The sequence below is a fragment of the Periplaneta americana genome, chromosome 15, assembly GCF_040183065.1.
Source record: "Periplaneta americana isolate PAMFEO1 chromosome 15, P.americana_PAMFEO1_priV1, whole genome shotgun sequence".
NCBI classification, from domain to species: domain Eukaryota; kingdom Metazoa; phylum Arthropoda; class Insecta; order Blattodea; family Blattidae; genus Periplaneta; species Periplaneta americana.
The window spans coordinates 8,681,047-8,694,368 of NC_091131.1; the positions used below are offsets into that span (position 1 = coordinate 8,681,047).

A 13,322-nucleotide genomic window follows, 5' to 3' on the forward strand; every position below is an offset into this window, starting at 1 on the left:
ACATTACCTATTTTAGAAGAAATATAAACAAATAATATCCAGGCAAAACCTCTTGATTAAAAAAACTCTGTAATTGACACCAATTTCAATCTTTCTACTGATGTCCTCAAAGTATAACATTTTTACTTAAGACCTTTTTCCTCCCGGCCACAGCCATAAAGCTGCAGCATTTGTTACAGGAGCTCCACCAGTAATGGGTCAGGTGAGAACACATCCTTTGATAAATCCACACACAAATAAGTCACACGCTGTGCAAACTCCTCGTCATGCAGGTGGTGCAGAACCTGCAGCTGGTACGGCTTCTTCAGCATGGAACGTAACACCAATGCACCGTCGAACGCGGAATGTTCAATTTCTGTAACAAACGCCGCACTGATTTTGGACTAAGTGCGATAGACAATCTGATGGCCCTTCAGAGAATGATGGACGTCCTTGTACAGGATCCGTTGTGACTGAGTACGCTTAACTTGTTGACCAGCGTGTTAAGTGTTTTGTCTGTTGGCCCAGCTTTATGGAATCGGCATTGAAATTTTGTCCGAATGTCGCCATAGCCTCCACATCACCATAGCAACCTTTTCTGGTAAGCTGAAGATCATGCAGATTCAGACAGAACACATGTTTAGCTGTTGTCACAAAGCCAATGCATGGAAGCCAGCAGCAACTACACAGTTTAGAAACACAGTATACTTGCAAATTATTACCACACATATCTTACCTCTAAACGCCATTTCTACAAAATCGATTCTTAATTTCTGGGCACCTATATTATAACACGAGTATACACAAACTTTTAAATGCTCAAGAAGGCTGTTGAGGTGAGTATATTCGTGTTAGGTAGAATGTTTTTATTCTTAGGAAAATGAGTATGTTCTAGTGGTTACGAATATATAGTCACAGAATGCACTCATACTCATAAGTAGGGCTAGGATTTTGATGAAATTCCATCTTTTTTCTAGTAAGCCAGAAACATAGCTGCTTTAGTATTTATATGTTATGTGATAAACTAAGTGTTTTAAGACATATTTGTTAGGGCATTTTTTTTTGCCTGTTTCAACTCATAAGAGCATTTTTTGTTTTATTCGGTCATTTTGAGGCATTTTCATTTAATTTTGGCCATGAATCCCAATTATTAATGTAAAATAATGTTTATTTCCTTTGATATTTTCTCTAGCCTACATATTATGTCCATTAATATCCATTTATTTTGTATAATATTTCAATCGTTTTTCTATTTTGTATAATATTTTAACCGTTTTTCTAAGCAAATATTGCCATTTTAACGTAGTATACCCCAAGTAATGGATCAGTCCAACCACCCCTTCAATATACGTGCTAGTTTCGGATAAGAGTGGCCTTGTGCTGGACTACATCAGGTAAAATAATTAATTAAAAAGTACTACTTAGAAAAAATTATGTAAAATTAAATAAACTTAAATGTTGGTACTAGAATTTAATTTAATTACTAGTCTAAACATTGAGTAGTACAAAACCTCTTTTCCTACTAAGCCAATTATTATCTAAGACGAATTTTTAGAACATTTTTGAAAGATTTTTAGGTCATAAATGCATTGTTTTTGAGACATTTTTTCATGATTTATAGGTCATCAAAATCCTAGCCCTACTCATTAGGCAAACCTTGAGAAAGTAGTACTTCAATTTTATTTTTACTACACATAGTATTTAATAAGTTTTAATAAACAGAATAGAAAAAGTAACTTCAATATTATGGATACTACGTTCCTAGTTTTATTATAACGCCTATTTCCGATAAACAACGCAGGTTTACCTCGAGTCCGAGCATGCGATGGCACAGCTCCACCAGTCTCTTGGTGCCCAGCATGTTGATGGTCACGGACAGTTTTAAGGCTTCATCGAACTTGACTGTGGCGGCAGAGTGGAACACGACAGACACAGTTCGAATCAGAAGGTTCTGATCCGTTTGACTGATTCCTAACTCCGGTTCCGTGACATCCCCTTGGATTGGAACTATTTTGTTCAGTTCCAGCGGCCGTTCTTTCCGTAACCGTTCGAAGAGCTGCGGACAGAATAAAACAAACATAAAGCTGCCATGTAAACCACGATAATTATTTCGAAGTAGGGTCAGAAGACAGGGTTTAAACTGCAATACGGCCTCGTTCAGGTGGTCCCTTCATAGTTTTGTTCAGTGGCGTAGCGTCAATGTAAGCTAAAAAGCTTAGCTTCCCCAGTTAATAATAATTTCATAATAAACCTGCAGTTTATGGAGAAAATTATTTATTAATTTTAATAGAATTTATATTTACGCGTTAAATATTGTGATGCGGCAGCTCAGGATGATTTGTGATGCAGCAGTAAACAAGAAGCCTGCACACACCAGCTTCCAAGCAGGCTGGTTTCTTCTGTGTAACCCACCCCGCAGATTTTCCATCCCTTTCTAACTAAACTACCCTGGTCGCAAGGCTAGCAAGAAGCTAGCTTTTACATTGAAAATAATGTAGTTTCCGAGTTATCCCTTTCGTGAGTTGTGTTCAGTTGAAGTGTTAGTGTGCATTGTGGCTGATATAATAAATAATGAGCGAAATAACAGTTCCTGACACTAATTTACTTGATTTTTTTTAGGACAATTGTATTATCAAAACTGACTTACGAACAAAAGTGTGATTTAAAAAACAAATGACCGACTCCCTTGCTGTGAATGAAGGACACAACCAAAAGACAGACGCATACTTACGTAATGATACTAATATTGTGATTTCTCTAAGTATGACAAGGAGTGAGCTAATGTTATACGTATACGTGTCCATTTGTTAAGAGATATGTGTAAACCGTGAAATCATATTTTATTACGTATCATTCGAGGTCATGCCTTATTGGTGTTACTTACGATGTTCCAACCAATCTTCGACTGCTGACTTGAAATTGACTACTATTTATTTAAGACTGTATTTTTGTAATACGTTTTCTCATATTGCATGAAAGACAACTTGAGTTAGCTTCCCCTACTCAAAATTTCATGCTACGCCACTGGTTTTGTTAGCTGTTCCCTCAGCCAGGCGATTTGTGTGTAATTGCAATTTACACTGTTGAGGTGCCAACTTCTACCGATCAACTACGTACTATACGTAAGGGTAAACTTATATCAATTGTCCATCACGCCAAATTTAACATGCTGAACATAAGGTTCAAATTAAATACATACGAGTATTATCACAGAATTGTGGTATTATAATCACATATATAGAAATATTTATAATAATGTATATTTTTTAACTCTTAAATTGGCAAAACTTCATTTCTCACACTTACTTACTTACTTACAAATGGCTTTTAAGGAACCCGAAGGTTCATTGCCGCCCTCACATAAGCCCGCCAGCGGTCCCTATCCTGTGCAAGATTAATCCAGTCTCTATCATCATATCCCACCTCCCTCAAATCCATTTTAATATTATCCTCCCATCTACGTCTCGGCCTCCCTAAAGGTCTTTTTCCCTCCGGTCTCCCAACTAACACTCTATATGCATTTCTGGATTCGCCCATACGTGCTACATGCCCTGCCCATCTCAAACGTCTGGATTTAATGTTCCTAATTATGTCAGGTGAAGAATACAATGCGTGCAGTTCTGTGTTGTGTAACTTTCTCCATTCTCCTGTAACTTCATCCCGCTTAGCCCCAAATATTTTCCTAAGCACCTTATTCTCAAACACCCTGAACCTATGTTCCTCTCTCAGAGTGAGAGTCCAAGTTTCACAACCATACAGAACAACCGGTAATATAACTGTTTTATAAATTCTAACTTTCAGATTTTTGGACAGCAGACTGGATGATAAGAGCTTCTCAACCGAATAATAACACGCATTTCCCATATTTATTCTGCGTTTGATTTCCTCCCGAGTGTCATTTATATTTGTTACTGTTGCTCCAAGATATTTGAATTTTTCCACCTCTTCGAAGGATAAATCTCCAATTTTTATATTTCCATTTCGTACAATATTCTGGTCACGAGACATAATCATATACTTTGTCTTTTCGGGATTTACTTCCAAACCGATCGCTCTACTTGCTTCAAGTAAAATTTCCGTGTTTTCCCTAATCGTTTGTGTATTTTCTCCTAACATATTCACGTCATCCGCATAGACAAGAAGCTGATATAACCCGTTCAATTCCAAACCCTGCCTGTTATCCTGAACTTTCCTAATAGCATATTCAAGCGCGAAGTTAAAAAGTAAAGGTGATAGTGCATCTCCCTGCTTTAGCCCGCAGTGAATTGGAAAAGCATCAGATAGAAACTGACCTATACGGACTCTGCTGTATGTTTCACTGAGACACATTTTAATTAATCGAACTAGTTTCTTGGGAATACCAAATTCAATAAGAATATCATATAATACTTCCCTCTTAACCGAGTCATATGCCTTTTTGAAATCTATGAATAACTGATGTACTGTACCCTTATACTCCCATTTTTTCTCCATTTTCTCACACTACCTTATTAAACCTTGTCGGACTGTAAAGAAAACATCTATCGCAATGTACATATTTTATATGTTGTGAAATTTTAATGATCAGAAATTACGTCTTTTGTTATAACAATTGCATAAATTAACCTTAATTGTATATACATATATACAGACATAATAGCAGCAGCAGTAATAGGCCTACTAGCAGCAGTAGTAATAATAGTAGCAATAGCAGTAATAGTATCAGTAGCAGTAATAGTACTACCAATAGCAGTAACAGTAATAGTACTACTAGTAGTAACAGTAGCAGTAGTAGTAACTAACAGCAATATTACTAATGGCAGTAGTAGTACTCAATAGCAGTATTAATAATGGCAGTAGTGGTAGTAGCAGTAATAGTACATAACAATATTAGTAATGGCAGTAGCAGTGATAGTAATGGTATTAGTGATTGTAGTAGCAGTAATAACGGTACTAGTACCTATACTTATTTTTTTGAAAGATGGGTCATGACAGTTAAGCGGCCGAACTTGGAACTACAGTGCTATGTTGCTAATATGGACTACTATGCTGCCAGCTGATGGAAGCTATAGTCGCAACGCTGTTATTCCCGGCGTGACTCCTCCTCTTTGCTTACGTCTTAGGAAGTTAAGGCTCTATAAAGTCTAGGTAGGTAGTATCGTTCGCCATTTTTGTTCCTTCGTTGCCGAGCTACCAGACGAGGGATCTATTTGCCACATCATTAAACATTATCATGTCGTAGTTCCTATGATAATAAATCAAACGTACTGTAATTCAGCAAATAATTGAGCGGCAAATAATATCCTCGTGTGCTTTCTGCGAACGCCAACGAAAGAGCCAAAATGGCGGGCGATTATTTTAAGTATTTATCCAGCCTTAGGAAATGCATAACGTCTTCCTCAGCGAATCACAAGACGCACACGTTTAAATGTAGCCGACCTGCAACGTGACTGGCTGCCGGAAATTAGAACGACGGGACTATAGCAATGGCAGCAACAGTAATAGTAGTAACAGTAGCAGTAACTAACAGCAATATTACTAATGGCAGTAGCAGTGTTAGTAGTACTCAACTGCAGTATTAATAATGGCAGTAGTGGTAGTAGCAGTAATAGTACATAACAATATTCGTAATAGCAGTAGCAGTGATAGTAATGGTATTAGTGATTGTAGTAGCAGTAATAACGGTACTAGTACCTATACTTCTTTTTTTGAAAGATGGGTCATGACAGTTAAGCGGCCGAACTTGGAACTACAGTGCTATGTTGCCAATATGTACTACTATGCTGCCAGCTGATGGAAGCTAGTAATTGACTTTAAGATAGCTGACGTTAAAACATTCATTGACAATTGACGAGAAGGTAAGAAAACAATACAAAAATCGATAGAGAATCAAACACGAAACGTACCAATGCTAACATTGTGTGAACAATAAATGTCCTCAAGACATTTATTAGCACTTGCCACGTGGAAACGGTACGTTTGGCAATTCAACCGCTGTTACCATAGCAACAGGCCTACCACGCTATGTGACATTCAGTTGTTTTTCCGATCGCAACGCTCCTGTCATGTCCCATCTTTAAAAAAAAAAACAAGTATAATGGCAGTAGCAGTGGTAGTAGCTGTAATAGCGGTAGCAGTATATAATAATAATAATAATAATAATAATAACAATAACAGTAGTAGTAATAGCCTTCTCTCAGGAATAGGAATTTTTACGTGTCCTACGTATGACACATGACTTTCAACTTTAGCTCCATCCCGAAGGAAGCCATGCAAAGGGTTTTATTGCTCTTCAAAATTTATCGTCTTTGGCCGGATTTTAAGCCGCGATTAAACAGACAGATATACTCGTACGTACAGTAGTGGCAAAAAAGACCGTACCGATCCTTGTAGCTGATTTCAGAGCCTTGTTCACTCCAGAGCACGACAGACTGGTAACTAAGACTTTCGTGGTCCGAATCCTGCCTGGGAAGGAAACTTTTTTTTGTTCCTTATTCAAATTTATTCCCAATACTTTTCGATTGCTGATAAAATTCATGTTTTGGGAATAATAAGTTAATTAAGTAGCGAAATATCGCTGCAATCGAAAGGTATTGGGAATAAATTTCAATAAGGAACAAAAAAAAGTCTTCTTCCCAGGCAGGATTCGAACCACGAAAGTCTTAGTTACCAGTCTATCGTGCTCTGGAGTGAACAAGGCTCTGAAATCAGCTACAAGGGTCGGTCTGGTTTTTATTGCCACTACTGTACATGGAGCTGAGAGAGTAGATAAATAAAAATGCATGACTCTAGATTAAGATAAATTTTATTATTATTTTAAGTGTTATGTTACTAATATTTATTGTATTTATCTTATGCATGTAACCTATAAGATAAAACATTGTAATAAATATATATAGATCATTTTCTTAATTAATAACAGTGTATATCTCCAATAAATGATTTCTTAGCATCGCCACAGATACACTTGATTGTACTTGTCACTATGTCTGTCACTAGAGAGTTACTGAAATTTATATTTTCCCCGCCATTCATAAAATATTTTGATATGATACCTCATGCACAAAAGGGGAGATCTATAACTGAAACTTGATTAATTTATTTCAGTATTATTTGTATTTATCCTGGTAATAATGAACAGTTTAACTCGTAGACATTTTGTTTTTCAGCATTAGCTTCCCATGATTGTACGAGAAGATTCGAAGAGAACGGCAGTTACGTAGACCTTCGGCTCCCCCCTACTACCAATAATGCACAACACAATGTCAATACGGCGGTTGCTGTCGTCTGCGATACAACGAACTTTTCTGTTGATTTTCGAGTTCGTCATTTTTTTTTTCTTTCTGGTTATTATATGCTTATTTAAGTTGTGTTAACTCTCGCTAGTGGTTTTATATTTTATTTTATCCGTCTTAGTATTTATTTTATTATTGTAAATATTTTTGTTTTATTATTATTATTATTATTATTATTATTATTATTATCATTATTATTATTAATTTGTATTACTATCTTTGTATCATCTTAGTCACGGTTATATTATTATTATTATTATTATTATTATTATTATTATTATTATCATTATTATTATTAATTTGTATTACTATCTTTGTATCATCTTAGTCACGGTTATATTATTATTATTATTATTATTATTATTATTATTATTAGTTATAGTTTGGCTGATTGTCAAATTCTTCAAAAGGATATCAATTCAATTGCACTTTGGACTGTTGAAAACGGAATGAAAATTAATCAATCCAAAACTTTTGCTATTTCTTTCACACGTAAACAACCTCCAAAAAATTTAATTATACTCTTAATAATGTCATAATTACTAGGAAAGATACTATTAGAGATCTTGGTGTCTTACTTGATTCTAAATTATATTTCCATGATCATGTGCAATATATTTATACCCATTCATTAAGAATGCTTGGTCTAATTAGATCTATAACTTATTCTTTTTCTACTCCTATGTGTTTGTTAATTTTATACTATACATTGGTCAGATCCAAGCTTGAATATGCATCTGTAGTATGGAACTCTATTACTTCCACTGACTCGGCTAAGCTTGAGAATATTCAAAGAACATTTATTTCCCTTTGTTCTTATAGACTTTTACCTAATTCTGATGATTATAAATATGAGATTAACTGCAAATATTTTAACTGCTGTAGTTTATTTGTCAGACGTCAAGATCTCGATTACTTATTTTTTTGTAAAGTCATTAAGGGTGATATTGATTGTGAATCTTTCCTAAGCAATATCAGTCTTCGTATTCCTGCTAAGGGTTTAAGATTTAAAAAAATGTTTTATAATAGGAATCCTAAATCTCTCTCTCCGGTCTGCAGATGTATAAAATATGCGAATTTGCATGGATCAAGCTTGAATCCATTTAATGTGTAGTATATATTTTGAAGTTTTATATCAGTTTTCATTTATATGTTTTGTTTAAATATGTATTTTAATATTATTCTCGCTAACTTTTATATCATTTTGTTATTTATTAATTTACTTGATTCCATCCTTTCATTTTCAAATACAATTCCTTTTATCTCATTATGCTATGTAGTTTAGTCATCCATTTTATCCTGTCCATTCAATGTCATTATTGTCGTATTATAATCTTGTATATCTTTGTAATACTATTTTATATGATTCCATTCTTCATGTATGATTCCGTTATTTCATTTGTAATTATCATTTTAATTAATTGCCATTAATTTAATTATTTCTTTGTACTTTTATTGTAAATTATTGCTAATGTTTTTGTTACATTGTTTGTGCTGAACTGTAATTGGCCTCTGGCTGTTGTACAGCACATTAAATATAAGTAATAAATAAAATAAGTTATTATTATTATTATTATTATTATTATTATTATTGATGTTACTATTATTTCTATCATCAACATTATTATTGATCTGTGTAAAATTTATGTAGACTACTGGACTGTACCCGAGCACGAGCATATACTCATTTCGGGTATCTATTCATATGTATCATTTCAAATGTAAATTGTGAATAAATTTGAATTTTGAATTTGAATTTAGTTCCGATAGTCATACAGCATAGAGAACACATACACAGGCAAGTAGGAAGATACACAGAAATAAAGACACAGGCCTTTAAAAAACTGCATGTAGAGGGATAAGAACAAAATAAAAAGATAAGAAAGGAAGTTAAGGAAAAACTAAACAGAACTTATTCGTATATGCTTTGGGATTACTCTGTAAGCGAACTAGTGCAATATTAACTAGGCAAATGTGACGTAGTGCTCATTCTTACGGTGTAGGCAATTACTGAAGAGGCTAGTGAAACCTTCCGTCTCGTTGCTCCTGCATTGTCAAATTCCATATGCGCAGCATGGTTCTCGAGGTATAGTAGGCTAAATGGTCAGTAGGTCATTTTTAATTGCTGCGAGGTCTTTCCCGACAAAGAAAGTTCGCAGTTGTACGCACTTTGTCATTAGACAAACTACTCAAGTAACTTTCCATCGACACTAGAGATTTTACCTAACGAGTTTCAACATCGTGTGTCAGAAATCTAAACGTAAGAACTGGTTAAATCATTTCCAACCATGACACAACTTACAGTTAGCACCGCACAGCAATTGATGATGATGATGATGATAATAATAATAATAATAGTAATAATAGTAATAATAATAATACTAATAATAATACTAATACTAATAATAATAATAATAATAATAATAATAATAATAATAATAATAATGATTTATTTTAGCTCGCAGAGTTAAGGCCGTAAGGCCTTCTCTTCCACTCAACCAGCAAAAAGTGTATATACATATGCATGAACTTACAAAGAATTCAACAATTTGATTTAGATGAGAGTTACATGTATACAAGAGTTATATACGAATTAAACAACAAAATACTATGAACTATTAATTAAACACTGAAATAAACTGTGTAGCAGAATTATGCTAAAATACATAGAATGTTAACATATTTCAAATAATATTAGATAACAGAAAGAGATTATTATGAGACAATTTTGAAAATACACCACTATCAGGATGATGTCTAAAGGAAGAAGTAACAATGTAGTCAGTGATAGTTTAAATCAGTATGATTGGAGTGAAATGCTAATAAGGTTATTTTTTAAGCTGTTTTTAAAGGTGTTTATTGTCTTGCAGCCCCTAATACTTTGTGACAAGGAATTCCATTGACGCGAGGTGGATACTGTAAAATATGATGAATAACGAGATGTTCTATGAAGAGGTATACTTAGCGTGCCACAGATAAGTGATCTGGTATTTACGTCGTGGTTAGAGTATAGATAGGAGAAACGAGACGAAAGGTAATTTGGTGTTGAGGTGTGCAGAATTCGAGTGCAGAATAATAATAATACTAATAATAATAATACTAATACTAATGATAATACTACTACTACTACTACTACTACTACTAATAATAGCAATAATCCGTAGCGCCACAGCCCTTAAAGGGCCCAGACCGACCAGTCGGCTGCTGGCCTCACGTTCACATTCCGAAGCAGAGGTGGACGATCATCCAACCAGAATGAAGATATCGTGTGATTAGCACAATGATCCCCTCCAGCCGCTTTAGCTAGCTTTCGCAACCGAATTTTGCTACCTAACGTAGCTCCCCTAGTGCATCACGATGCTGGGTGAGCACCAGTCCCATACACTGGCCGAAATTTCATGAGAAAATTTCTTCCTCCATGAGGACTCGAACCAGCGCGCATTCCGTAACGCGAGTCCTAGACACAATGCCTTAAACCCAGTTCCGGATTTAGGTCTAGGTAACCTAGGCAGCTGTCTAGGGCGGCAATTTTCGGAGGAGGGGCGGCATTATTTCTCTCTTTCTCTTCTTGTTTTTTTTTTGTTTGTTTTTTTTTTTTAATTTTACAGTGAAATTTGTTTTTAAAACACTTGTATGTAAATCGTTTCTTAAGTTTGTTCTTGAACACCTTGTGGCAGTTGGATATTTTTTGTTATCGCATTGTCGTGGTCGTGGCGAGAGTAAAAGGAAAGTGTGCCGGTATCACGTTATTATACTCGTATTATCAACTGCTTGTATAAACAAGAATCCATTGTTGAGAATTAAATTGGATGTGTGTTTATTATATTATCGCTATGAATAGCAATCAGAACTCTGTTATATATATATTAGCTGGTTATTTAACGACGCTGCATCAACTACGAGGTTATTTAGCGTCGATGAGATTGGTGATAGTGAGATGGTATTTGGCGAGATGAGGCCGAGGATTCGCCATAGATTACCTGGCATCCACCTTACGGTTGGAAAAACCTCGGAAAAAAGCCCAACCACGTAATCAGCCCAAGCGGGGATCGAACCCGCGCCCGAGCGCAACTTCAGACCGGCAGGCAAGCGCCTTAACCGAGTGAGCCACCCTGGTGTCTACTCTGTTATATTTCCTATATAATATATCGTCAACATTACTATTTTAATCACATTCCAGCACGTCTACTATATAATTCGATATGAAAGATTTATTCTGCAAAGAGTTGGAGTTTATTTTTCAATTTACTTTATACTTCCCATCGAAGTAAGAAATACTCTAATAATAATTATACCATCAACAAAACCTATACTTAAAAATAAACCAAAGCTTGCCTTTCACAAATCAATCTTGTTTCAACAATGAATAAGTTTGAATATATTTCTTTGCATTGAGTTTGATATGCTTCGTCAGACCGACTTTGATGACATCATAAATGCTTTCTCTGCGAAGAAAGTGCGAAGGAAATCTTTATAATTCACAAGTAAGATGCATGCATTTTGATTCCAGTAATTTATTGTTTTCTGAATTGTAACATTTCATTTAAAACTAATTTAAACTAAAAATGACCTGTATAATAGCTGCTCATAAACTGTTTGTGTGAGTTGGGGGCGGCAAATTTTAGCACTGCCTAGGGCGGCACTGTACCTAAATCCGGCCCAGCTTAGACCACGACGCCACGGCGCGGGACGCACAGCAATTGATAACAAAGCCACAATCCAAATTTTTAATAGCATGATCTTACAGTATTTGAACAATTTCGCCAATATTCATATAGCTTTTTCTGCTACCAAACAATTAGATGTTTTAATAAAGCTTAAGAATTAATAAATGAAACAACAGGGTCATTTATATTAATAATAATACAACAGCTAACATTTGACTTAAATTCTTTATTAACTAACGTGTGAAATTAATGTCATATTTATGTGATCAAACTTTCAAGGGCTTTTAGTGCTAGAATGTTGGTACGCCTACACTGTTTGGCCTACATTGACGTTGGCTTCTTCCAGAGTGTGTCAAACTTAGCCACATGAGTAGGAACGAGAAAGCACTGAAGATACCACAGCACGATGAGAGCAAATAAACAAATAAATAAACACATTTACTTTTTTTTTGTAACAATTCATGTTAGCAGAATTACAATTCTTCTCACTAATAAAAATTAATTCGATTGGATGAAAGTGTAGGTCTAAGAATTTGTAATTATAAATGGAAAGGAGGTCATGTAGGTACTCAAAATCATGTGAAATTTTCAGAAAAAAATGGTGTAATCTGTTTTCAAGTTATTTAAAGATAACTGTCATAATGTTTTGTAATATGGTACAGTACTAAGGAGGCTTTGGAAAAGGTATTTTTCTGGTAATTAACTTTTTCTGCTTTACTGTTTAGTTAGCCTGTGACAGTTTTAATGCATTAACAATGCTGCAATCTGTTTTGAGATATATATATTTTTTTCGTTGTTGGTAACTCTATAGCATCTACTAGATGCTTTATGGTTGTGCTAACAGATGGAGTTACTTGTCAACAATGTGACGCTGAAACGTGTGTTCAGGTTACTGCCCAGCGACAGTCCTGATGTATTTTTATATTTGTGATGATTGGTTAATTAATATTAACCCGGCACACTCACAATCACACTCACATTCATACAAATTTCCAGAGTCTAGACACCCAGGGAATTCTTCTTCAAGAAAAATTCACCGAGCGCCGAGCCCGGGAATCGAATCCGGGACCTCCTGATCTGGAAGCCAGCATGCTGACCAACAGACCACGGAGGCAGTCCTTTGAGATATCTCTAATCGTTTTCAGTTCATTAAATAACTGTCACAATGACACAAAAAGAAAATTCTACAAGATGTGCTCGATATGTTGTCTATTTTCGACGATACACATTTGTAGACGGATTTTCCACTCGGAGAGAACATTCTGTAGCATTTCCGGGGTGACTTTAGCACAGGCTTCAATGATACGGTTCTTTAAATGTTCCACATTCTCAATTTTCTCTTCATATACCAAGCTATTTACGTAAACCCCCCTCCTCCAAAAATCAAGGGGTGCTAAATCTG

The 13,322-nt window shown here is 35.1% G+C and overlaps 1 protein-coding gene and 1 long non-coding RNA gene across 7 annotated transcripts in view; both read right to left on the reverse strand.

Moving 5' to 3' along the window:
* Positions 1-13,322, reverse strand: part of LOC138714615 (uncharacterized) — a 183,315-nt gene that overhangs the window by 45,536 nt on the left and 124,457 nt on the right. The gene's annotated exons all lie outside the window — the stretch shown is intronic.
* The window catches only part of LOC138714612 (putative fatty acyl-CoA reductase CG5065), a 233,714-nt gene that overhangs the window by 37,034 nt on the left and 183,358 nt on the right, over positions 1-13,322 (reverse strand). For all 6 annotated transcript variants that reach the window (XR_011336046.1, XM_069846640.1, XM_069846637.1 and 3 more), the window contains exon 3: positions 1,787-2,035. Coding sequence is in view for 5 of the 6 variants with exons in the window: in XM_069846640.1 (XP_069702741.1) it covers positions 1,787-2,035 (249 nt within the window). In the remaining variant the exon portion in view is untranslated. The remainder of the gene's footprint in view (positions 1-1,786; positions 2,036-13,322) is intronic.